At 48.2% G+C, this 27,258-nt stretch overlaps 1 protein-coding gene across 1 annotated transcript in view; it reads left to right on the top strand.

Annotated features, from left to right (window-relative positions):
* Window positions 1-22,600, top strand: part of LOC106498557 (gamma-aminobutyric acid type A receptor subunit alpha3) — a 75,739-nt gene extending 53,139 nt beyond the window's left edge. Inside the window, exons 6-10 of the mRNA XM_067303893.1 lie at window positions 3,735-3,817; window positions 8,186-8,329; window positions 10,004-10,156; window positions 13,751-13,962; window positions 22,111-22,600. Coding sequence (XP_067159994.1) covers window positions 3,735-3,817; window positions 8,186-8,329; window positions 10,004-10,156; window positions 13,751-13,962; window positions 22,111-22,440 — 922 coding nt within the window. The 3' untranslated portion in view covers window positions 22,441-22,600. The remainder of the gene's footprint in view (window positions 1-3,734; window positions 3,818-8,185; window positions 8,330-10,003; window positions 10,157-13,750; window positions 13,963-22,110) is intronic.
* Window positions 22,601-27,258: the final 4,658 nt, after the last annotated feature.

The raw sequence follows: 27,258 nt of genomic DNA, 5'->3' as shown, positions 1-27,258 counted from the left end.
TGGAAAGACTGACTTTGGGGACACCCAGCTAAGATCCTTTTGAAACAATAAAGCAATCAGTGAAGCCAAGGAAGGAAAAGGAAGGTTAAAAGGAAAAGGCTTGCATGACCTCCTGAGGGAGGCAGGGGAAATGCTGAATTTTGTGCGCAAAGGCACCAACATTATCTTTATGCCAATACAGTGACAAATATTAGAAGCAAAAAAATCCATTGCACTTGGAAAGGAAACAGGAAGAATTGAACAGTGAGATTGTGAGGACATGCTCAAAGTGCTTACAAACGATGAAGTTCCCCAAATAAGTTTCTAGCTGACAGAAGAAAGCATTACGCAAGGAACAGAACAGAAGGAGCAAAGCTGCCTCATCTGCTGTTTGCTGCCAGGTTTTTATACCTGCTTCTTGAAATCCTAATCTTCATCCAGATTACAAAAGAGAGGCATCAAATGGAAGGAGCAGTTGGTTGGTGGTGGCATTTGAGTCCCCAGGAGAAAATCATTTCAGCAGTGTGATTGTAGGCTTGTGGAAATCACTGTCAGTCTTTCCATTGACTTCAGTGGATTTTGGATGAGATCCTAAGTGATCATCTCTGCTTCTGTGTTGTGGAAAACAGGTACACTAGGTCCAGAGGTGAAGAATAGCACAAGTCAGAAGGAGCAATTTGTTTCCAAGGAAGTTACTTTGAACCACATGGTGGGTCTCTGGCAGGCTGAGAAAGCCAAGCTGGGGCAGGCCGTAATGCAGGCAGAAATTTGTTGTCAGCTCTTGGTCAGTAGAACAATTCCCACAGGGCAGGGTGGTTGCTAGCTGTATACATGGGTTTAGAAAGGATTTGTCAGACTCAGAGAAGGGAAGGCCCTTGGTCTCCAGAGCACGCAGTAGTCTGGATGCAGCCTTGAATCACGGAAACTGTAAGCCATTGGGTGCTCGGAGAGAAGAGCAAGGAGCAGACTGCTCTGAATGCACCTGGATCTTCTACTCCTCTGTAAGCACCCAGTGGTCTCTATCACAGGTGGAGACTGCCTCTGTAGACCCGTTAAACTTGCTTTGATTACCCTGGCCAGAGTACGAAGCACTGCTTCAGCCATGGCCGGGTTGGTTGAGAGCCCTTGGGACCCAAGAGTGAATGGTGACTTAACAGCCAACCCCTCGGGGCTTCCATGTAGCTAGTCCCTGGGGGGACTGTGGGACCATGTCTTGCTGCTGCTGAATAGTTAGGAGCTGTTTACCAGAACTGAGCCTGTCCTGATCGCGGAGTTGTTTTTTTCCAGCTCTCTCCGTGTGGGGTAGCTCCCAATGCGCAGTGGTGCCTGTTCTCCCTGTGGGGTGGATGTACCCAGTGGAGACAGGTCAGTGGTGTCTGGCTTTGAAAAGAGCAGAAATGAACATTTACCTCTGTTGCATTAAGAGACAGGGAGGTATCACTGAAGCACAGTGGGGAAGGGTTCAGAAGGCTTATGGGAAACTGTACTTTCCTCTTTCCTTTGCCAAGCTTGTACAAGAATAGGTCTTAGATTTCCCCATGGTATAATCTGCTCTGCTGCGCTCTACCCCTGTGACCACTGCAAGGGGATGGCATGCTTCAGCTCTCCAACATTGTGAAGGCAAATTCACTGAGGCACAGTCTGGATTTTAAACCTCTACTGTGGGTGCTCCTGGTCATGCAGGAGGGTTTGGCCCCAATGAAGTTATGGCAGCTTCCAGCTCTTCTTCTCTGCTTCTTCATGTAATGTCTCTGCCTGTCCGTTGTAGGGAGGTCTGGTCAGGGATGCCAGCTCTCACAGATCCTTTAAAAGAAGCAGGTGTGTCTTCAAGTCTTACAGATTTGACGAGATGAAAGGGAGACATGGAGGACTGGAGAAAGTTAGGTTTCTCTGGTGGTACATCCCATGTTGTGCGCTTTCCTGGGACCCACCGAAAAGCAGCTGAGGGAAGTGCAGGAGCAGGGATGCTCCAAAGCTCTTTCCAGGAGTGTATCTTAGCCCTGAAGGAAGATAAGGATTCCTGGGGGTTAAAGCTGCCATGACCTTCAGGTTGGATGTGGGTCAATACCCAGCTCTGAAATCGCAAGGTTCACGTCCTCACCTGCCAGAGCAAACTTCCTAGCTGGTGGGGAGTTTCCAGCACAGTCTCTTCAGTGCACTCACAGCCAGCAGCAAGCGGTTGTGCAGCTGCTTTTCTTGTGCCTTGCACAGAGCACGGGTCCTGCTTGTCACAGCACCATCTGCCGCTCTGCAACAACCATCGCTGCAGCATCTATCCTCACAGGGCCCAAGCTGGGCAGGCTGGCCGGGCACGAGGCAGCTGGCAGGCGCCCAGCCTGTGTGGCCGCAGAGACCCCCATAGCCCCCATACCACATTGCTTCTATTTTATTTTCCCAAAGAGATTTCTTAGAGTGATTTGGGATGTGCTTGTTTTTGGCCATCAAAACTCTTTGATGCCAACTTTAAAAAACAACTTCTTTTCCAGAATCATTTAAGGTTTGTCCACATGAAAGAAACCCAAATTTTACTTTTTCTGCTTAAACAAAATCTGAATCCTTTATTTTTTTGCAGGGTTTGTTTTGTATTCACCTAAGCCTGAGTTTTTCTCTGTGCAGAATAACTTACCTGAAACTTTTCAGTTTGTTAAAAGGCTATTTTTCAGTTAGAGGAAAGTGGCTCAATAGAAGCTTTCCCCTATTCCTCTTGACCTGACTTTTCCACAAGCCACCTTCAGCCTTAGTTCTGTTCGCTTGCCCTTTGCATCTGTCTGTTGCTCCTGCCACATTTTATTTGTTACTTTGCTGAGCCATCAGAAGTGGTTTCCTTTACTGACCAAACAGATCCTTTAGAGATCATATTTGACATGTCCTGCTCCCCTTCCAAAGCTGCAGGTTTTACAGTACTCCAAGAAAGACCATGAGTTTAGAGCTACTCTTTATTAGAGCCTTTTGCAACAGATCCTTTTATATCTGGCCCTATGTTCTCTAGCTTGCTCTTATCATAGTTGTGCCTCCCTCAAGCAACCACTTCATGACAAGGTATCCCACAGAGATTTGGTGGATGTGTAACGTGCACAAGCTGTCCTACACTCCTCCAGATAGCACCAGAACACACAGTTGTGCATTTTCCTGCATGCATCCTCTGCAGTGCCATGAGCGAAAGGGAAGAGCTGGGGAGAGAGGCTAAGCTGCTTCTCTCCCACCAGCCCCCATGCTCAGAGGTGCAACAGCTGTGACTTCATGACTCTGTTTTCCTCCAGTGGTTAACTTTGTTCAACAAGCCCAGCAACAGTGTGGTTTCCTGACTAAATAATCTATCAGCCCTCGGCTCCTTCCAACCATCTGGAAGAAAAGGCCATGTTCTGTGTCACTGGAAGCCCTTGCTCTTTGCTTTCCAGCCTGGTCCATGAGTTGTCCCCTGGCACAGGTTGCACCAGGCATTAATGAGCTCTTTGTGCACAGTGCATAAGCAAACAGAAGTCCTGGGCTTTGGCAGATTTTCTGATTGCACTGAGTGAATAAAGATGAACTCTGTCAATAGGGTTGAGTTTATAAAATGGGAAAGGTGGCCAGATCTGCATGCCTGCTGTTCTCTCCACAGCTGATGGCCTGCTGCCCAGAGACCCACAGTTAGTGACCACATTGAAGCTTTTGTCGCCTTTGACAGATGCAGGGCAATGATGCCATGGCAGAAGGGCCAGGTGGGAGCCTCCATGGCCATGTGTTTTTGATCATGCCTGTTCTTTGTGTTGTAGGCTAACGATTCACGCAGAGTGCCCCATGCACCTGGAGGACTTCCCAATGGATGTGCATGCTTGCCCGCTGAAATTTGGGAGCTGTAAGTACCCTGATCAGCCCCTGCGAGGAGGTGTGTACAGAGCTAAAGAACAGTCCTTTGTGTGGCTAGTGTCTTCTGGTATTTTATTAACAGTGTTATTAATGATGGCATTATTGTTAATGATAACACGACCAAAGTATTTCATACATGCAATTTCTGGCATCATCAGGAATGGACAGAGAGCATACCTATGGGTGGTTCAGACTCACAGGATGGGTTACGCACCTGTGGTTTTTCTGTAAGTTTATTAGATAAGTAAGTGGGAAGAGCAGCTTCCCATTGCCCTCCCGGTCTTCAGTAGGTAATGCTGCCTCTTCAGCACTGCCTCAGCAGGACCTGCATTGGTGGAGAACTCAGAGATGCTTTTCATTCATCACCAGATGATTCCTGGGGCGTGGGACTCAAATTTGGGAAGACAGCGGTGGTGTCTGCTGCCAGGTGTCCTGTCCTGCTTCCTTGCGCCACTCCTGCCGATCTGCTGGGAGTCTGAAAGCTCTGGTTTCTCTGACTGCAGGCTCCTGTGGATCTGGCAAACTCTAGTCTGTAAGGCAGGCCACATGCAAGCAAAAGACTTGGACACTCTGGTCCTGGACTTAACACCCAAGGGTCCTGGTTTAGGGAGGATTTGCAGGCTTATGGCAAACTGAAAACAGCTCTCAGCTTTCCAGATTTGCTGCTGCTTGTCTGTCTGGGCTTCCCCATATCTTGCCTGGGAACAAGGTACCCTCCTCTTCCCTGTGTGCAAATTACATTTCTTTTCTTTTGGTTTTGATCCAAAGGGAGTGAGAGCCAAATTCCAAACTACTGAAGTTCACCATAATGTGGAAATAATTTCCCAGTTCAGCTCTGCAGGTCCTATGAACTAAGCACCACTCTCAACCTACATCTGCGTTAGATGGAATAGTTGCCTACTTCCAGCTAAATAAGCTGAATGAGCCCCCACCACTGATCTCCCTTCTGGACTCTGAGAAAACAGACAAAGCACAGCCTTTCTACACTGATACCTCTTATCCTATAACCATTTCGGATTTGTAGTTAACTAAGGAGAAAGCTGAAAAGTTTGAATGACACCAAGGGAGATCATGTTTATCATGTGCATCTGCTCTCTGCCTCATGACACAAGGCATCCGTGAAGCTGGATTATTCAAAACTACTAAAAGGAAGTAATTTCTTATGCAGCATCTAATTAAATGTGGAACTCATTGCCACAAGACATCACCAAGGCCAGTAAATTAGCAAGCCTTAGAGAAGGATGAATTATTAATGTTAATTGACCTTGTGAGAAGGGATGTTAAACCTCATACCTCAGGCCTAAACTCTGGGATTATTATAAGACTTTCATGAAGGCAGATTACTGCATATCTACTTGCTTATAATGTTTCTTGGTGAGGAAAAGAGATTAATATGTGTATTTCTGCTGAAACATCCCTTGGGGTTCTTCTGGGTATTTTTATTTATTCAGCCTTTGAATGATGGAAGTTTTGACAAAAGCATCTCAAAAAGCTGCCCTTGATTAATATTTGCATGGGTATTTCTAGAGTCCATCAGAATAGCATCTGAGCACACTTCTGGTATAATGGAGTAGGATTAAAATAGTGTACACATTGAAAAGCCCTCCACAATGAGGAGCTGCTCATTTGCAAGAAGTTTATGGTGGGTTAGATTTGTACATAGAAGGGCAGTGCCAGTGTGCCTCTACTTCATCACACGTGTTCTTCGAAGGATAGCTGAATTTGCCTCAGTGACCGCTTTCCAGCGATCCCAGCAAGCTGAATGGCTCCTCAGTGGTGTCCTGACCCCGGGCCACGGTGGTAGCCACACAGAAAGGGAAGGCAGAGAGCTCACGGGGGAAGTAAGGGGGCCAGGCACTTGAAACAGCTTCAGCTGCCCACTTACAGGCCTTGTGCTCACACTGTTCCTTGAACCAGAGGTGCAGTGGACGTGACGGCTTTATCGACCTCCATACTCCCTAGGAGGTGGATGTACACAGCAGAGAGCCACTCTTTCTGAGCCAGTCGTAGACGTTTGTACAGCAACTGTCTGACACTAGGGCAGCAGCAGATGTTGCTGGAATTATCTCTACTAAATGTCAAGGAACTGTCCCTGTTTGGATTGTACTAGACTGCATTGCAAGCTTAGGCATTAAGCAGAACCAAATAGCTTTGAATTCAAGTTCCCATGCCTTGGCTAGGTAACACCAGAGACACTTCTGTCACAGAGGACCAGATTAATAGACTACAGTATTTTCAGGCGTGGTGACAAAGTGGCCAGCAGCAAAACTGTGGGTACATTTCCTCTGTTGACTGAGGTTGGCCATGGGTGAACCATGATTTGTATGGCAGAGGGTGCTACCCATCAGAGTGGAGGTGCATTGGCACAGCTGTATGAACAAAGCCTGAAGGAGAAAGGAGTTCTCCAGGACTATCTGGAGAGCTGGAAAGAGAGGCTGGAAAAGTGTTGCACATCAAGTGAGAAGTGCTGGCCTGCATCAGAAGTGCTTAGGCAGCGCTGTGGCATGCTCAGAAATATTGGCTGATCATCAAAACCACTCACCCCATTTTTCACAGTGCCCGCTTAGCATTTGACAGATTTACCAAAACCTACAGTGTAGGGATAACAATGATTGTTTTAACAATTTCAGAGCAATCTGTTTGTCCCCAGAAACAATATTCCACAAAACAGGATGTGAGAGATTTCCTGAGCTGAACAGACCTCTTGCTAAACCAAACAGATAATACCTTAATGTCTTAATAGGAGAACCTGGTGGAATAAATGAATGAAAAGCTTCTTGAACTTTGAACGGTGAATTTTGTTCCTGCCTAAAAAGGTGGTACAGAGTGGACATGAGGCTTGGACTTTATGGGGAATCCGTAGCTCCTAACAGAGTCTGGAGAGATCCTATTTCTGAACAGCATAAGGCTGGCAGTACAGAGAGCATGCGGGTGGCATTGGGAAAGGGAGTGGATACAGGGACAAGCAGGGGTTTGGCCACAAATGCTTGTGAATGCTATTGTAAATGTGTATTTTAGAGGTCTTTGCGTATGGCGAGCTGGGGAAGCGGGGTAGAGGGGGGAACTTGCAAGTCCCGGGAGAGCTGCCTCAGCTCTGGGCCCAGCACTGCCTCTTGCAGCAGCTCGGCGGCTCTTGCGTGCTGTCGCTGCAGCAACGTGCAGGCAGGCTCGTCTCAGCGCTTTGCTGCCTGGCGGACTGGCCTGCAGGCTGGCAAGCGGAGGGGCATGCAGGGGCATGCGAAAAGTATACTGGTGGAAGGGAACGCTGCCTCCGAGGCTGAGCAGCTTGGGAGAGGATTGCTTCTGAGCAAGGGTAAAGACTTTTAACTTTGTCTCCTTATCTAAACAGCCTAAAATTAAACCCTGCTTGTGTTTAACCTTTAGTGGATGCATCTCACAGACTTGTTGCTTATTAAGTGAATTAGCCTGACCAAAACAGGAGTGACAGGGACTGGAGACCCTCGGAGGAGCAGTTGCATAGGGGCAGAGCAGCACAGGGAGCAGGCACACATTGGTGCTGGATGCAGGCTGCCTCCCTGGGGAAGAAAGTCCAGGAGCAGAAGGAAGGTGAGTTTCTTTGCGAGGAAGAGAGTGAGGCTTCTGGTTTTAATTCAGTTATGAGTGGGACTTTCCAAAAGACGAAGGGAGTTGGGAGCCTGCGGTCTCCAGAAACAGATTGCTAATCCTCAGGCTTCTTCTTTGGGCAAACCCAAGGATCTCAGCTATCTGGGTTGGCATTCTGCCTGTGACATTGCACCCGAAGCCCAAAGGAGAATGCTGGAGCTGGGGGAGGCCTACCACCATGGGCATTCGGGTGCATACAAAAGGCAGCATGCAGGGAGCTGAAGTTGGAGGGGGAGTCCCATTGCCTCAGGGGAATGGGAGGGCATGGAGACAGCCCTCTGCTTCTTCTGGGAGGACCCATCTACGTGGAGCATCCTTTACCCTGACTCTGATGTTTCTCTTGCCAGCAGCTGCTAGCATGGATCTCCTGGGCTCTGGCCAGGCAGGACTGTGACTGTCTTGCTCCCTTGCAGCCTGCTAGCCTGGACAGCTTCCTGTTTTGCCTCTGCTTGGAGCCAGTCCTTGTAGTGTTAGCCTGTCCAGGGGATGGCATTGCTCTCTACAACATAGCTCTGCCCCTCTCTTCCTTCCAGCTCCCTTCCGAAAACTCCAGCTCCTTCTTGCTCATTTGATTAACATTTTCTAAACTGCCTTTGTCTCTGGCCATGCTTGGCTGTGCTCATCCATGTGGCTCTGAGGAGTACACAGCAGGATTTAATTTGGCTGCAGGCTAATTTTGGTATATTTTAGATCAGCCAGAAGCATGAACCACTTTCTTCTTTCTGCTCTGCAGATGCCTACACAAAGACAGAGGTGATCTACACCTGGACACTGGGGAAGGATAAATCAGTAGAAGTAGCAAAGGGTGGATCACGGCTGAACCAGTACGATCTGCTGGGCCATGTTGTTGGCACAGAGATGGTTCGATCCAGCACAGGTACTGGTAGGACCACAAAGGGATGCCTGGGCTGAGTGCTCTGTCAGGTGGGATGGACCCATGGGCTTTTAATGCCACAATTTGGCATAAATGTAGAGGCAGTGCCTGTAGGCAATGAAACACTGCAATACTTCCCAAGCCACATGCTCTTGGAGAATATAGTTGGGGATGTCTGGGGTAGTCACCAAGAGGCAGTAAAGTGCTTAGCTTTCTGTGGCTTCCACTGGGAGAGCCTTATTGCCTATACCCTCTGGAAAATTATGGTTTCAAACATCAAAAAATGATTTGTGGTGTGGAAAATTTGCCCCATCTTGCCCAGCTGGTTCTCAGTACCAGGGGTTCATTTATCTTGGATCTCTTTTCAGTCCCTCAGGAGAGTTTTGCAGCAGGGGAGGTGAATGTAACATGTTGTTCAATATGATTTTCACTGCATCTTCTTGGACAAATATTATCATAGCTAATAGAAGATTCTCCCAAACAAATGTTTCCTCTGATTAATGACCAATATTAATCATCTTTCTCTCCCATCTGCTGCTCCTCCCTTTTCCTCTGAATCCAGGTACTGGTAGCTTCTGTTATCTTGTGTATTTCTCATCTTTTTTTTTTTTTTCTTCTGTATGCACCAGTAGTTCTTTCATTTGAGGATATTTCCTCTCTGGTACACTTGATTTTAATAGTGTCTGTCTGTAACAACTCATATCACCTCCCTTGGGGAAATGTGGGGAGTCCAGGGAACTAACCATCATAATATCTGGCCCGTCTCTGACTTAAGTTGTAGCAAAATGTACAGATGAATAACCTGAAATGGCAAGAAAGCTGCTAAAGGCTCCTGTGCATAATGACTTAGCGGAGCCATGCTCACAACAAAAAGGCACAATAATCCAACAAAATATCCAAAGCTTCAGTGCATCATTCTGAGTGGAGGAATAGGGCAGTGAAGGAAAACAGGGACAGCTGGTCCTTTGGTTTACAGCTCAAACCTTTAATACAGAGCCTGTCCTGATTTTTGAGACAGTTAAAGTGAGGAAGGGTGGCATATTTGCAGAATTGTCATAGAAAACAAAATCCTTTGTCCTGAAAGCCTATTGACACAATGTTAAGATCTCTCTAGGTTTAAGGGCCTTACCCATGATGTGGCCACCTGGGCTGGAGGAGAAAAGGGAGGGGAAGCTGCGTCAGGAGCAAACCCGAGAGGCGCATCTCATACCAGGGCGGAAAAGGGAAGGCCTATGCGTCTTTGTTCATTGGCGTTGACCTGCCTGTGTTTTACCACCATTGGCAGCAAATTAAAGAAGTTCCCAGAAAAGTGCTTTGAAAGTACTAATGCTCTGCCCTCCCAGCTGGTGGAAGCCAGCGTGGGCTTACGCCCAGGCAGGCACCTGGCCCAGCACAGCCCTTGTGCACGCGGCGTGTGCAGTTTAGCCCCAGCAACATGCTGCAGCATGTGTCCCTCTTCCGTACAGCTGTGCAGGCAGCCAGCAGTACCATAAGGTCCTGGGACACACCAGCCAGTGCTAATGTGATGCACAAGCTGCAATTTCATCTCGTACAGATCCAGAGGGCTTGAGAGTTTGCTCAAGACAGACCTTAGCACTCTGGAGATGGGTTGGTGTTCAGCTGGCCCCATTCTGGGAAATAACCACTGTCCTGCTGCTGTGACCCACTGTCTCGCAGGGGAATATGTGGTCATGACTACGCACTTCCACCTCAAGAGGAAGATCGGGTACTTTGTGATCCAGACGTACCTGCCCTGCATCATGACGGTCATCCTGTCGCAGGTCTCCTTCTGGCTTAACAGGGAGTCTGTTCCTGCCCGAACCGTTTTTGGTGAGTCTGTGAGCATGGTAGTATCCTGTCGGGTAGGGAAACAGAGGCACCACAAACCACAGGAAAATGGTGTTTCACCTCAAATTGTAGCACTGAGCAATTCAGTGCATGCAGTGGGCTCTGCTTCCCGGTCCGATCTGTGCCTCCATCATCCTCTGGCACCTGGGCACTCACCGGCAAGTTCACCACCCCCAAAGTCAGCTTGGCCCTCTTGGCCACCTGCATGGCTTGCAGGGCAGTTTGCGCATGCTGCATGGGGCGGTGACAGCTGGGGACAGTGTCAGCGCTGAAAGGCAGCCGGTGGTGTGCACCCTGTGGTGAGGGGGGCGAGGAGCTCATGTGCTGCACCTTGCAGTGACTTCACTGGCTTGTGCTCCTGAGGGTTGTTCATCCTTCCGTGAACGTAGCTGGCAGCAAAGCCAAATGTTCAAGAGCCCTGATCTCCAACACAGACTGGCTAGGCGCATCCTGCTTGGAGCAGGGCTGGAAAGGGGAAGAGCCTGTGAGAAGAGAAAGGCCGAGGAAAGAGACCGGCTCCAGGGAGTGACTACAAGACAAGGAGCAGACACCAGAGCTGGTAATCTCTAGGCCTTGGCTGGCGTCAGTGAACCTGCCAGCCACTTCCCAAAATAGCACCCTGTGTCCTCCTTGTGCTCCTGCTTCCCCTAAACTGCTGCAGAAACACACCTGTGCATGTTCCTGCTACAAGCCCAGCCATAAATATTAATAGTAATCAAGGTGTCGATCATCTGATTGTATGCATTTGGCCATGTCTGCTTATCTCTGTTGGCTTTTGAGCTAGTAATAGGGTAGGCGTGTGGGGAAGCATTTAAGGATCTCCCTTTGAAACCACTGATACGCCTCTGGTCAGACCTCCTCATAACAAATTCCTGGGTTGAGGCGATACTACTGCATTTTGAATATATTGTTGTTTTCTTCAGCTGGTTTCAGATTCCACTCTGAGGCTGGCATTGCACATGTTAATAGCTGTATAGATGTTTGATAACAGAATTCCTCTGTGCTCTCCTGCCAAGGCCCTGAATTCAGGATCTTTGCCCCCGACACTCCTCTGCCAGAGCCTGTGCACGACATTGGTGTAGGGAAACAGGAGGGTGCAGACCAGCACATCAGAAACACCAAGGCAGAGGAGGCAGTTAATTCTCTCATATCCATGGCAGATTCATATCCACAGCAGATGATTGCAGGTTCTGGCTGTGGCCTTGTTTCTCCATCCCAATACTCTGCTCTGCTGATGCCAGGCAGGAATGTGTTTCCTGGAAGTAATAGTGCCCTGGAGATACCACTTAACAGAGAGTATATTGGGTGAAAGTTATCAGGCAGAGAGGGGATATATGTGGCCACCTGCTAATGTTTTTGAATAAGGCAGAAAGTGGTGTAAAAGATCCTAAAGCATTTTCTCTGTGGCAAGAGTCATAATAGAAATATTCCCACAAAATCCAACAAAGGTGATGTCCTTCCTTCTTGACCCCATAATGTGGCTCTTCTCTGCAGGCCTGGGCCTTGTCCCCAGGCAAGGACTTGGAACCAGGACACAGGGAGGGTTGCAGGTTGTTTTGCACCCTCCTAAATAGATTAAAATGGAAACATGACCATTTCCATGTTTATTACTGCTGTGCAGTGTAGGTAGCGAACAAGCTTTAAAATTTGCAATGCACCCCATCTTTGCCATGCCAGCATTGGGCTGCCCTCCCTTCCCCAGTCAGGGGAAATCTGACAGCAATTCCCAGGGCCAAGTGCAGCTGCAGAGTAGGTTGGCCCATGTTTGCATGATCCAGACCCTGAGAACTTCATTGAACAGTGTTAACAGTGGAGAAGAGGTGGGTACAGCCCCTTTAGCACCTATTTTTTGGTCTTTTCATCCAGCAGAATGAAAAAGGGGAGCTCAGACAGAAGTCATATGGGAAACAGGACTAGCTCAGTCATACAGAGGCTCACCAGTGAACTTTCCATGCTTGCCTCTCCATGCATCCTTTGCAACATCACCCCACACAGCTCACACCCCAGCCCCAGTCTGTCCAAGCCCCAGGCAGGCTCCTGCACCAGTTCTGGATGTCCATGCACTCCTGATGCCTGGAGCGAGCCCTTCGTCAAGCATATTTGATTGCCTCTTGTGTTATCCTGATATTTTCAATTAGACAAGTTTCTTCAAGTAGCAGCTCAGGTTCAGCAGGAAAGAGCTGATTGAAAAATTAAAACCTACCTTTGTGAAAAATATGTAAGTTCCCAAATTGGCTTGCTTTGGAGTTCTCGTTATTTTTTTAATAGCAGTTGCTTATTCCATTTTTTCTCCTCAGAAAGTATTATCAACAATATTGCTGAAACTCTTCAATTACCAGGAGTATGGCTTGAAGGAAGTGAAAATTAGTCAATATTTTTATAATGTTTTTAATGCATTTTTAATTGAAAAGTACATTATTAGGGAAAATGGATAGCAATGGTTGCTTGCTTTAACAAAAAAGCTTTAAAAGGTGTTTTTCAACAGATCATTTTTTTAGAGAATTATTGTGACACCCATTCTGGCAGCTTGGGCCACTCACTTGCGCCTGGTCATGCTGGCAGGACAGGAGGTCCTGCTGTCCATCTAGGTAGTTCACAAAACATGATTTTCAAAATGTTCTGAGAACCACATTGTGTGACAGACTAGTTTCTGCTCCTCTGTGAAGATTGCAAACTCCTCTGACTGTCCCTTCAGCCATTATTTTATTAGTATTATTTTACCATAGTAGCAAGCAGAGGCTTCTCCATACCAGACTCCATGGGAGGGAGCTGGATCTAGCTTCAGGGAACTTTCACTACTAGCGGACGAGGCGTTAGACTCCCCTGATTAATTGCAGGTGTCTGCCTCGGAGCTACGACTCCTTTACAGTGAGCTGAGATATAGTTGATGGAGTTTAGGGCCCATTCACCTCATCCTAATGTGGGTGTTTGTCATTGGTCATATGAATAGGAGTTATTCAAAACGCTGCTGGACAAGCCCTGATTTGAGCCAGGGCTGGACTAGTTGCTGTCTGGTGTTCCCTTCCGACCTGAACTATTTTGTGATTCTATGAACTGCACCACGGACTCATGTTGAGTAGGGCTCCCTTTATGACAGTGGGAACATGGGTCACATAGCTTAGGGGTCGGCACCTACAGTTAGATGACAGAAATGCCAACCAAGTGGTCTGAGGAGAAACTGAGGCACAAAGATGTGACTTGCCAAAGGCTATCTTGCATGTCAGTGACAGAGAAGGGAACAGAATCCAGTTTTAATCCTGGCCTGCATCCTGCCCTCTTATCCTTGGCAATTTTTGTCTCGTGTGTCCCTGTCATGGACATATCATCTCTGACATAGGTGGGGGTCCACACGCAGTGAAGCCCCTGGGCCAGAGGCCTGCCCATACTTCTTGCATCTTTGGCCATGTGTGTGGTGGCGTCTCCTCCTTTGGGGAGGACACAGCTGTGGGCCAGGCCAGTGTGACCCATGACAAATTTGCTTGCTGGCTCTGCCTCAGTAAAGGCAGAAGACAGACATGGTGGGGGGATGATGTGTGTGAGATTTGTCAGCATCCTTGTTTCCCACTGTTTCCACAGGTGTCACCACTGTCCTCACCATGACCACTCTAAGCATCAGCGCAAGAAACTCCTTACCTAAAGTGGCGTACGCGACGGCCATGGACTGGTTCATAGCCGTCTGTTATGCCTTTGTGTTTTCTGCGCTGATTGAATTTGCCACTGTCAACTATTTCACCAAGCGCAGCTGGGCTTGGGATGGCAAGAAGGTGCTGGAGGCCCAAGAGTTGAAGGTGAGCGACATGGCTGAGGCCAGGGAGGGAGGGGGCGGTGAAGAAACGCCGCACAAGAGAGCTGCACTGGGACCAGGAGTGGGTAGCATGCAGCCCTGCAGCACTCCAGGAGGCTGGATGCTACTTACTGGGGTCCTCAGCTCAGGTCTCAACTGCAGCGGTTCTTGAGGGCCAAGGGAGGGAGGGCTTGGAGGGATGGTTGCTGCAGTTAGTTGGAGGGAAAAAAAACAGTCCTGACCGCTCATTTTTTCCTCTGTCCTTCTGCATGACCATTGGCTAGTGGAAACGTGCATGCAGCTCTGCCTATCTTTGGCTTGCTCCATCGGTGGTCTTCTCTCTCCTTTCTTCTCCCTGTAACCTGTAAATGCTCCACTCCACCTTGCTAGCACGCTGCACAAGCCCAGACATGCTGCGGAATGCCAGTCTTGCTGATGAAAACAGTCCCACTCCTCTGTGCCCCTGGCGGCGGGCAGCCCCCACCATCGGTCTCCCCAGGCACGGGGCAGCAAGGGAGGGGGTGCCGCTCGTGCTGCGTTACCCACAGCTGCCGGCAGCTGCTGCTTTGTGCACTCGGGCAAAGAGGGTGGGTGGGAAGTGAGCAATCGGAAACAGCAACTGGCAGTAAATTAGTGCCTGGCATCACCCACGTTTTCCCTTCTGGCTTGGGATCAGCCTTTCTGGCAGCTTCCTTCCTGACAGCCACCACTACCCCATGCTCATGCCCCCTCCCGCTGAGCTGATTTAATCTAGGCTGCATGGAGAAATTGCTTACTGTAGCATGCTGCTCCTTGTTTGTATTTATTGAATCAATTTGAAAATCAGCTTTGTCCTTTTCTGGGTTCTGGAGCCTTTATATTTTTCTCCCTTTAAAATTGTTGTGGGACTGTATGCAAATATCTGGCAGAATTGCAGTGCCTTTTGGGAGGACAACACCCTGTCATCACTGGTATGGAGGTCACAGCAGGCGAGCAGAGGCCTAACGGAGAACCACAGCCATCATCGGGTGTTGAATGCCTCTGTCTTATTTTTTGGACTCTCTCTACCTGTTTGCTTTTGCAGCTGTGGTCTGAGCACCAGGCTCATGGCAGAAGGGCTCCAGAGGAGGCCGGCTGATGGTCTTCCACCTTCATCATGAACAATAGCACTAATCTGGTCCCTAGAGAGATCAGAGGACTGTTTCCCAGGTCATTGGCATGAGCGAAGGATCAGAGCAGGTCCTCAAAGTGACTATGTCCTTTTCAGGGACAGGCAAATCAGCACAAAGTCAGGATTCACATAGCCTTGGACAGTTAGGTGAACAGAGCCCAGCTGAAAAAATACCAGAGGCTCAAGTTTCAGTTTATCATTAAAAAAAAACCACACACCTTAATTTAGTCCTTTTCCCAGTACTGCAAAACTAAAAGTACTGAACCAATAGGGTAAGACCGTGCAGAAAGCTGGCACTCATGGCAATTGAACAAGAAGAGAAAACAGAAATGGAAATGGAAGAACTCCTTGTAAGAGTATGCTGGAATTGGAGTCAGGCTGGAGAATCAGTCAGGACTCCAAATCTGTGGACACCTTTTCAAACCAACACTGATCTTTATCAGGCCCAAACTGAGGCTAACCCACCTTTGATGTCTCTGCAACTTGGGAATTCTGACTATTCCCCATTCTCTCCATCACTTGTTTTATATCCGCTGCCAATAGTCCTGCCTGGAAGTACCCACTCAAGGAGAACTCCCCGAAGAGTAGTGGGCTTTCAGGGAGTTTGCAGATATGATGTGTCACCATATTTGCCCTTCATATTTATTGCATTGAATATTTCCAGACAGAGAATTTGCTATGCAATGAAGGTGCCTCATTGGCTCTGTTTCAGCCTCTAATTAGCTCTTGAAACAATTGACAAGCCAGGTGGTTGAAACCACAAAAGAAAGAGGAGGAAGAAGAATAGCTATTGGCATTTTTAAGTGTATGTGCCAGCAGTAAAACTACCAGTGACAAGCCCAGGTTGGGCTCCTGGAGAGCTATCCTTCTAGCCAAAAGGAATGCTCCTTATTGACGTGATGGCAAGGATACTTACTTCAGGTTTGATTGCTTGCTTGCATGAACAAGAAAAAAATCAGCAGGCATCCCCTCACCTCAAATGTAGGCAGCAGCGATGCTTCCCATCACATTTAAGAGAAATGGCTACCTTGCAAAAGCTGCTGGTCACTGGAAGGCGTTCCTGCAGTGTTCGCTCTATCAGGGCTTGTTCCATCCTTTCCTTCTCCCCTTCATCCACCCCTCCATTTAGACAGGGGATTCTATCGGGCAGAGCTGTTTTGGGGGTAGAATCTAACATGATGGGTTGATCTGGATCACAGATCTCTGCATCAGAATTGATCGTCCTGGCTACAGGCAGTTGATCTATTGGGATCTGGCTGGGAACCACTCTACCCTTTTTCTGCAGTTCTTCTTTAATAAAAGCCAGGCAGATATCACCATAGATCTTACTACAAAGTTCTTCTAGCCCTCACTCTAATAAGGTTTGACTAATGCTTCTTGGAGAATTTCTAAGCCTTTCTTGCCTGCCATCACTAAATCTAAGAGTGGATGAAAGATTTTCCTTTGTTTTTGTGAGACAGAGTGGCTGTGACCAGCTTAGAGGTACAGATCAAACTGGAAGGAAGTGTCTGGGTGCAATGCAGAAAACTTGTTAGTAAAGATGATTTTAAAAAATCATCACCAGGCAGCAGGTGGGAGGTGGTGGTAGTTCAGGGAGGAGTGAGAGGCCAAAGTGAACCAAAGATGACTGGTTTAAGTAGCCAACAAATCTCCATATGTCCAGCATCCTCAAAGGATCCCATTAAAAGGATCCTCTCAGCTGACATCTGGAGGAACTGTTCAGCTAAGAGAGCCACTGGGAAGCTGCCAGCTTACCTCTCAGGAGAGCTTCACTACCAGATGCAGAGCTTCCGACAGAGGGACTGTGTCCAAATGGAGTGAGGCCCTATTGAATCCCATCCATCCCATGCATAGGAATGGCCATCTCTGGAGCCAACAAGGTCATTTCCCAGATGGCTGTTACAGCTGTGATCCAGAGAGATAACCCTTAACAGTATCTTTCCCACTGGAAACTCATGAAACCTGCAGGGATGACATTTACCAGGGAAATTTCCCTGCAAAAAAGTCATGTCTGTTCCTCAGAATGAAGCGTCTTTGGAAGATGCCAACCTAAACCCACTTTCATCTGCAGTGTCATGGCTGTGCATAAAATCTGAGTTAGCTCTGTATCTGTGCTTGTAGGACATTACCCTGAAATTCTGGGAGGTGTAAGATCCAACCAAAAAAAAAAAAATAGAAATAGCTGCAAACAGACACATGAGAACAAGGAAGAACACACTTTGGATGGAGGAATAGTCCTGGATCTTTACCTTTCTCATCTTCAAGACAATAGTCCTGTAGGACACGGTGAGAAGGTTAGGTCCAGGCTTTTCATATACTTTTCACATGTGTTTTCGCCAAGCGGAAGTCACCAAAGGGCATCCTCCAGACCTCTCAACTGATACAGTCATCTTAGTTTGCTTTCTTGTGTTTTGGAAATGATAGACATGCTCACCATTTGCACTATGTACCTTTTCTGCTGACTGTGTTAAGCCAAGCTTTTTGTCCCACCTACTCATCAGTAATTCTGAAATTTGCCCCCTGGTCCAGGTGACTTGGGAATCATTCTTCTTTCTCTTTTGTTTCTTTCCTTTTGTGGCATCTTTGTTTCACTCCCCTCCTTGCCAGTGGAGAAGAAACAGAAGAAACCATCACAGGCCACCATTTTCAACCAGTTTGAAGTGTTACAGACTCACAGAGCGGTTCAGACCCATCTCTTTTTTTTCTGCCTCACTATGGTAAATACGTGTTTGCTGGGACTCTTTCCCTTGACGATAGTGCTCTGCAGGCCAATGTCTCCTTTGTCCCACTGTACCTGCCGTTACCTGTGGCTCCTCATAGCACTACAAGTGATTTATATTCTCAGCATCCTCACAAGACCCCATGTATCATTCTTTGACACCATTTCATCCTCTTTCTTCCAACCCTTGCAGTACGGTGTGTTGGACTTATTGACTCCTTCCAACCTCTGAGTCTTCATCTGGAGATCCAGGCAGCATGAGATCATTGGGCTGAGTTCCACATAATCACAATGAAGAAAAGATGGGAGGGATGAGGGATGCCAAAGGTCACACTAGCAGTGACAGTAATCTGGCATCGATGTAGCCAGCTTGTTAATGCAAGATTGCATTGTTCTGAGCCCTTGGCTCTGCTCCAGGTACATGCATCTCAGTGTAAAACACTTCACTCTTTTTTAATAGGACCAAGCCTTTGGCATGCTGCAGAGGGTAACTTTGGTTGGCATGAGGAAGAAATGACATGTTTGTTGGAACAGCAACTGCAGTTGCTGGGTTTTGAATTATAGGACAAAAGTATGTCAGAGAATAGAGCTGCTTAGAGGACATTAAGGTGACTTTAAAGAATGGCAAGTGGCAGATACCTTGCATTTCTCAGTGCAACCTATGACCCACAGATATTAGTGATGGTGACCCTCAGAGTGCCCTGTCAGAGGGAAAGCGCTTCCAACCGCCTTTTCTGACCAGGGAACAGGCGCAGAGAGAGAAATCTCCAATAGATCATAAGCCAAACCAGTAGTTCCCATAGCTTTAGATGTTTGGACTTCAGCTCTTTGACAGCGGAGCTTGAAGACGAAAAGATTTAACAAAAATACTGTTGTACTTCAGTACGTGTATTTGTGAAAGAACTTCTGTCAGACCTACATCATCCAGGGAACATATGCATCTCTAGACCAGCTTTCACACCCTTCCCCCTTGGAGAGCAGCGCAGGAAGAAGCTTTGTGCAGTGGCTTGGTCTTCCTGGGCCCAAAGGGGGCCATAAACGCAGGACGTGCTATTCAACATAACCATGTTTTAAATGGGACAAGTTTTTGAATGCAAATGTGAGATTTCCTCCTGATTTTCAGCTCTTTCCTTCAGTTTCAGTAGGAAGTGGAGCCCCTCCCAGGTAAACTTGCTGAGGGAAGGCTGAGGGGTACTTCGTAGCTGACAGCAATAAACATGTTTTCCTTTGATTGTAGCAATCTTGCCTGAAACATTTCATTTATAAAGCACAGCCCAGTAAACTTCAGGCCAAACCATTTCTTCTGACATTTCAGGAGCTTGTTTCCTTGCACATGTGTGCCTTGGTAGGCTGGGGGTCCTCTGGATGCTTTCCAAAGGCTATCCAGGCTCCCAGCTCTGAACAGAGCAGAAAACATCTGTAGGCAGCTAGAAAAAGTCCTTGGCTCTAGCTTCCCAAACCTGTACACTGCTTCCAGAGAAGCCCAAGCTGATGCAGAGACTCTGAATCACACTAATAGGAGCAGTCGCTTGCTATAGCCACATACAGCATTCACATTTGCCTGACTTTCCCCCATTTCAGTCTTCTGTTTTTAAATGCCTTTGGCCCAGCAGGACAGATTCATATTCCAAGCTCTGGGGCAGAAACCTAGCCAGGTTGAAAATGTCATGTCACTGTAGTCATCTTATTCATGTAATGTGACTGATTAATACTAAAATTATCATAGTACACTTCAAATTACATTCTGCAAACAGCAAACAATCTGTTTTTAATTTCATTACCAATTATTAATTATTTTATTACCTCCTATAGCTATGTTAATAAGTAATCATACTTAAGCATACTTAAATATTTTAGAAGGTGAAACATTTTTAGTCCTTTATTTGCTTCTTGTTAGCTATTTAGCAGGAAAAGTTCACCTTCTGTGCAGGGGGTACAAGTTAACATGGCTCTAATGATTGCAGAAATCAGTCACTCAGTTAATCATTAAAGATCATAACAACCCTTCCTGCCTTGCCCGTAAAAGACTGTGAATATGGTCTGATCAATGGTTTAGTCTGATCTGGAGTTTAAAGACATTTCAACCTCCTTCTAACAGCAGGTTAATTTCTGTAATTGCCGGAATTATAATGAGACTGCAGGCCTAGCAATGAGGTTATTGGACAGGGTTTTAAAGACTGCACAAAAGTTGTTTTTAGTGCCCCACTGAAAATCATTGTGGAAAATTCATTTCCTAAGGCAACCAGAAATATCCATGGTGATTGCAGACACATTTGAAGTGGAAGTACAGCATGAAAACTAAAGCCCTGAAGTAACTCTGCTGGGCAGACTGGATGAATTGGGCTTTCCGGCTCCCAGTGCTACCCAGAGATACTTCCTGCAACTAATTCCCAGGTGAGGGTGTGGGATGGCAAGATCCTGCTGGCTGCCCACTCTCCCCTTCTCCAGGCTGAAGCATCACTTTGCACGTGGTTCCCTCTGCACATGCCCCGTGAAGTGCTTCGTCTTGCAGACTTCGGCCAGGCACCAGCCAGCAGGATGGCTCACTCAGAGGTTGTTCTGAGCTGCCACCTTTGCCAGAGCGCCAGGCTCCTGTGGTACCTGGTGATGATTAGACTGGGTCAGACATCCCCAGGGAGCTGGCAGCAGTCTCACCCGCACGTTCATATACATGCAGAACCATGTAAAGCACCCCTGGGAGATGCCTGGCTGAGTCTTACCTTGTGTTTCAGTTGCTTTTGAATAGAAAATGAGATCCAAAGTTACACCTTGTTTTGAGTTTAGGTTTTAGTTTCCCGTCATGAGTCATCGCTGTGTCTAACTCTGGCTCTTGGCAAGGTAATTGCAGTGGACACAGTTTGGAGTACACAGGTGCAGGGATGTGTAGGGTGCCTGTTTTCTGCATATAAATAGATTTGATTTGATGGGCTTCTCTCAGAAGACCTGGATTGATTTATACAATATAGCAGCTGGTCTCAAGTTCCTGACAGCACCAGAAAGATCCCCAGAATGGAAGCAATATCTATTATGACTTCCTAGCCCCTGTCTTCCTGTCCACTCATCTTCATTAACACCTGAACCATCTGTCTTAAGCATCCTCCGTCTTCTGTCAGTACATCATGTCTAATGCATAACTAGTACATCTTTTCCATTTGCTATACAAGCTCTTCTACCTTCAGCATGGGCAGCATGGTTGTCCCCAGAGCCTTGTGGGAAGTGTACATTACCTCCCTTTATTTGAAGCAACCCTTAAATACAAAGGATGAAAGGCTTCCCTCTCTCCTAAAATGCCATGTTGAGCAATCCTGAAATCCAGAGCTAGTGGAAATGTCCTCAGTCTGTTCTGTATCTTACCTAGATAGGTCATGAGATGTTCTAAAGGGGCCCAGAGGCATTTTTGTTGTTGTGGTGTTATATTCTGCATCACTATATGAGGTATTCAGGGCACTGAGGCAGGGTAGGATATTGCCTTATAATATCATGGTCCAAAAATATTGTGATGTTGTTACCCACGTTCTTAAGGCTACTGTCTTTCTCCTACCAAAAAAAAAATATAATCCTCTCCGATGTCTCTCCCTCTCATGTGACCCAGGAAGCAGGCTGGCTAAGCAGAAAATCAAGTTCTTCCCCCAGGCTGACCACACTGTGTCTCATTCTTCTCTAAAGACTACATGCCTGCATCACCTTGCCATGTCTGAACCTTATGTGCAACAGAACACTTTGTCCAGTCGAGGGAGGGACCAAGGAGTGTGTATATCTCTTGAGCCTGCTTTCACTTACACTGACATAGCAATATACTAGCATATGGTATGCCTGCACTTTGCCAGTCAAGGAGTGACCCGTTTTGGGCAGCTACTGCTCAAATGCAGCCGCACACACCCTTTTATACCACTGGTCTGATCTAAGGGGTCGCAACGACGCTACAAATCAGGCTGGTTGGCTTCAGTTATTTCACTTGTGGCAGGGCCTAGCACCTACCTGCCAGGCCAGGACCTCTTTATACTACGTGCTGCCTACCAGGCTTGCATGGATTAGCTGGTGTAATTAAGGAGACCAGCAAATCCCTCTGCTCTGGCAGCCGACATGTGGCAGCAATGTCACAGGTTCTGGCCATCTTCTCACTTCATCTTCCTTCCCTTCCACAATGGCTTCTTGAGCTTTTGCTCCTTGCACCTTTCTCCATCTTCTCATCCAGGCAGGCAGGTAAACTCAGAAGATTAAATGTTTTCGGTGCAGTTCTGCAGTCACCTCATCTCTTATGTTTTTTCTTCCACCTTCCCTAGAAAAAAGAGCCTGTGGCATTAGCAAAGAAAACCAACAACACCTACAACATCGTTGGCACCACATATGCCCTCAACATTGCTAAGGACCCTGGCCTGCCCACCATCTCCAAGAGCGCTGCTGCCACTGCTACTGCCACCAACGTACCCCCCAAGATGCCCCGCTTAGAGGAGAAGCTCCCGGAGAGTAAGAAAACATACAACAGCGTCAGCAAGGTAGACAAGATGTCTCGCATCGTCTTTCCAGTCCTCTTTGCCATTTTCAACTTAGTCTACTGGGCCACATACGTAAACCGGGAGTCAGCTATCAAGGGAATGATCCCCAAACAGTAAAACCAGTCACACAAACCTTCCATCAGTGAGCACCATCCAGGCAGGAATTCTCCAGGGCTTTCTTCTTTCCTGTTTTGTTTTATTATTATCGTTCATTTGATATTATTATTATTATTACTATTAGATCGTTCTTTTTAATGTAAACAAAACTGTGATTTTAATTTAGTCTCATATACATATAGTTTCATTTTATTTTGTCTCTGATGATGAAAAGAAAACAAGGATCATAACAAGTTGCCTCTAACATCATGAGTCTGGTGTTCCCCAACCATCCAGGTCACCTTTGCTTCCATCTCTCCTCCTCCACCTCGTGCCATACAACTTGCCTGCATGCCACCCATTCCCATTCCACGCTACACTCTGCCGAGGCCTGCTGGTGTGACTTGCCTCCCTCCTCCTCTTCTGTGATGGACTGCCCTAATGTGGTGGATGCTCCTGGTGGCTTGAGCTCAAGGATGTGGAGGCCTCCAAAGTTGGCTTGTCACCTGGGCTGGTCTTCAGCGTCTGGCGCTTTACACCAGGTTTTACTCCCTGGGCAGCATCTGTGGTTGCAGGTGAGCTGGGCTTTGTTCAGGGAGCTGCGCTGCACATGCCGGCATGTAGCCAAGTGCCCGCTGTGGGCAATCCAGCAACTGTCAGGTGTGGTGGAGCCCTTGCAAGGGTGGAGCAGGGTGGCAGTGTCTTACAGGCATCTACAGGGCTTCCTCCTCTCTGTCTTCACCAAACCTAGCTGCAGGTTTCTTCCATCTCTCTACCCAAACAAGAACAGGTGAGGAAGGTCATGTCTGTCTGCCATCCTGGACTCTTGGGGCAATTCATGTTAGAGGACGGGGTGATTCCTACCAGAGAAATATTTTTTTCAGGGTCAGTCAGTGACAGAAGTTCAAGATGGGAGCTTTCCATTGCCTGGGAGATAATATAAGCTGTGAGGGTGCATGCATTCAGGGTCAGGGCTGGAAGACATAGAGTTCATGTTCTGATGGGTGGTTTTTTGCTTTCTTTTGGCCATATCCACTTGTCCTTCTTGATATCTCTTCTCTGCCTCAGTCTCCTCTTCTACCTTCCCATTCATCTTCCTTCCTGTGGCTGCTCAGCAGTCCTCGGTACTAATCTCACTGCTTGCAGGTACATGTAGACAGTGAAGCACCTGGCCTCTAAGATTAGCCACACTGGTGGGGAGGAGCGCAGCCCCAGCGAAGTTCAGCTCACAGAGCATTTTTGCTCTGGATCCCTGGAGCAGCAGTGATGTTGGTACAGGCTAGGAAAGACATAGGCTCTTTCCAGCCTGGGGGACAGGGACAACCTAGGGGCCACTGTGCTGCCAGTAAGGGATGAGAGAGGGATGGGCGGTCCCAAAGACCTGCCTGCACCTGGTGAACCTAATGCAGCTGAGCATCTTCTGTGCCATGACATGACAGGAGAAGGGGCTCTTTTAACCAGGAGGGTGAGTCTGCTGTCCCTAAGAGCCACATAAGCCAGGTGCCATCCCACAAAGCCACTGAGATGAGACCCAGGTCTAAAACCTGCAAACTCTTCCCAGAAAAGCCCTCCAGTGCCTTGGAGAGAGGCTTTTTCTCCCTTCACAGCCACCACATTGCTGGGACTTGAACCAGCAGTGCCCCCTTCCAGGTGCAGCACTGGGACAGAGGGATCCAGGCTGTCTGCCCTCCTCCCTCCCTCACCGGTGCCTGGACCCAGGGACACAGTGTCCTGCCACAGGGAATTACGTGCTGCATCTGGTGAGCGCTTGTCCCAGCCCACAGGCAGTGCTGGTCCTCCTGTGTCACCTCTCTGAGTCTCGGCTGCCCTGTGAGCTCTCCCAGCATATTTTGGGTGCCTGCAGCCAGCCCGGGACCCCAGCACCCCCAAGGTGGCATCTTGGGCATAGCTCTGAGCCCCCACACCAGGCTCAGTTTCACCCTTCCCGTAGGGAAGCAGGACAGAGCGTGAGGCATGAGATTTGCCCCAGCTGGAGCATCCATGCGGATGGCACATGGAAGGCTGGGCGCCAAGTCCTCCCACGAGGATGATATTCATGTGTGTCCTGCTGTCTCTTACCTCTCTCGCTGGCTCAGCAGCAGTGCAGCCACCCTCCCTGCCTCTTGCTGCCGTGAGGAGCAGGGCTGGGAGACTCTTAGCTCTGACCCACCACTGTGTCCGATCTGAGAGCACGTCCGCACCAGCAGGCAACACCGGGCGAGCGGGGGCAACACCGGGCGAGCGGGGGCAACCCCCCACAAGCTAAAGTAACGAGCTACCCTCACCCCATCTCCCCATCGCCTCCCCTTGCATCCGCAACCCAAACTGCCCATGACATTTCTTCAGTGCCTTTCACCGGGGGCTCCTGCAAGAGCTCGCCAACCCCCTGTGCGCAGTGAGGAGGGCTGGGGAGCTCTGCCCTGCATGCCGCAGCACGGGCAACGCAGGTCCGAAAAGCAGAGAGAGGGTGGTGGTCCCCGGCAGCAAGCCTCCAAGCAGTCCCCCGGGTGGGGGTCACACCACTGCTTTGCAGCCTGGGGTGTTTGGACCTCCTGGCACTGGCCCCCGCTGCTGCTGCAGCCACCCCGTGCCGCCGTCCACCGGCACCAGCACGGCTCCCCGGCACCGAGTCCCGTGCATCAGCACCCCATCCCCCTCCAGGAGCGAAGGCTATCGCTGCCGCCGTCTGGCTTCGGGGGCTCTCCGGGCAGTAACCGCTACACTTACCAGCCACGAGACAGTTTGTTTCGGAAACTACTAGGATGTCATTTTCTTAAATAACCTAGATGAAGTGTATCTCATAAAACATTCATGTCACTATAATACTCAGGCCTAAGTGAATGAAATAGAAACCCTATAAAAAGCAAAACAAACACAATAAAATGGTAACAAAGGGTATATTGTGTTTACTAACAGAATTATATCAAATGCAAGTCTAAAGATGGGATCCCGTGACTTAGCTGACTTGCACAGGCCTTGGAGCAGAGGCAGTCTCCTCTGCTAGCCTGGCCATTCCCCAAAATCCCCTCCGACTCGAGGCCAAGTTCTGCCGTGCATTGCCTCGCCATGTGCATGCCTGCCGCTGCCAGCGGTACCTGCTGCAGGTGTCTTTTGATGCCTGCTTGGCAGAGCCCCCCCCCTTATTAGCAGGTCTTCCCGGTTGCTGCCCAGCAGCCCAGGTGTGCCCTGCTCCTGGGTGCTGCTCTCCTGCCCAACCAGGGCCAGAGCAGGACCGGTGCCAAGTGCCTCTCGGTGGAGATGCTGGGAGAGCCCTGGGGCTGGGTCTTTCTGCAAGGTGTCAGGGCACGTTCCCAGGACAGATTTTGAGCAGTCTCCCTAACTATGGGTGATCTTTGCTGTTTCACTCAGAGCTGTCAGGGTAAATTTCCTACCTGTCTCTTACACTCAACCTTTTCTTCTGGTGTTTTCAAGCTCCAGGACAGTTATTCCTCCCCATAGCACAGCCACCTACCTGGCTTGCTGGTGATATGCATCTGCTGTCTCTTCTTTGCTCTCCCTGACTCTGAAGACACTGCTCTCTGCCTGATAAAAGGCTCACTTCCTGGATCTGTGCTAGCACTAATTGAAAGTCGAGTCTATTCCCACCAAAGCCTGGCACTGGCTCTGAGCCTTTTTGCCAGCTGGAAGCAGAAATACTGGCATCCTTTGGTTAGAAACAACAAACCAAACAGGATTTGTAGTTTGGCTTCCAAACAGGGAAGCATTTCGGGAAGATAGTTATAAATAAATGATTTAACATCTCCTGCCAGCAGAAATCACAGAGAAGATAATGTTCTTTTTTTTTTTTAATCTGACAGAGGCTCAAATTGGGACATTTTCTTTCCAGCTAACACTAGGCTGTTGATGGGCTTTTTTTCTAAGGGAACTCTGGGTCAGCACTAACCTAGCATAAGTTACTGCTGTTTATGCCTTGTTATGATAGTATTTAAGGGCTCCATTTTTGTAATTGGTACTATATATGAATAGATCTGTACACAGCCGTTGTTGAGAAGGGTTGATAGTCTAAGCCACAGACAGCCAGCTGTGCAGAGAGTGGGCATTTCATTTCCCCATGAACCTCGATACTCCAATGTTTGTTTTTGTTCTGACAAGGTCCAAAGACTTCCGGACTTTATGAGATTCTCCTGGAAAAGAATTAGAAGTCTTTGAGGGTGATCAAAATGATCTGTTCAGTCTGCACTCCTATATTTTAACGTCTACTGTCTGAGCAAGCACAGTCCAAAAACAAAGTTGCATTCTAATTCCCTGGAACAGAAAACAGTGCTGAAAGGAAAAGTTGGAATGTTTCCTTCTGAAAATGTCAAATGGCCATTTTGGCATTGGCAGCCTGCCTCTTCCTTCCTCTGAAACAGCACACTGGCAAGAGCAGTGGCACGGAGGGCTTTGCTTTTGGGAGCTCTGTGCTTCCGGGGAGGTGGGGCACAGTTCAGCTGATGCTCTCCTAGCAGACAGGGAAGGCAGCATGTGGTGGCTGCAAGCGCCATGTTAGTGCTGTGATATTTCTGAGGGGTGACAGGAGAGGAGCAGTCCCAGAATCACACAGAATCACAGAATGGTTGAGGTTGGAAGGGACCTCTGGAGATCATCTAGTCCAACCCCCTGCTCAAGCAGGGTCACCTAGAGCAAGTTGCACAGGATCGTGTCCAGGCGGGTTTTGAATATCTCCAGAGAAGGAGACTCCACAACCTCTCTGGACAACCTGTTCCAGTGCTCTGTCACCCTCACAGTGAAGAAGTTTTTCCTCATGTTCAGATGGAATTGTCTGTGTTTCAGTTTGTGCCCGTTGCCTCTTGTCCTGTCACTGGGCACCACTGAGAA

This window comes from Apteryx mantelli, chromosome 13 (genome assembly GCF_036417845.1).
Source record: "Apteryx mantelli isolate bAptMan1 chromosome 13, bAptMan1.hap1, whole genome shotgun sequence".
In the NCBI taxonomy this organism is placed as follows: Eukaryota; Metazoa; Chordata; class Aves; order Apterygiformes; family Apterygidae; genus Apteryx; species Apteryx mantelli.
The sequence above is the reverse complement of the archived record's forward strand: the minus strand, read 5'-3'. Positions and strand labels throughout refer to the sequence as shown.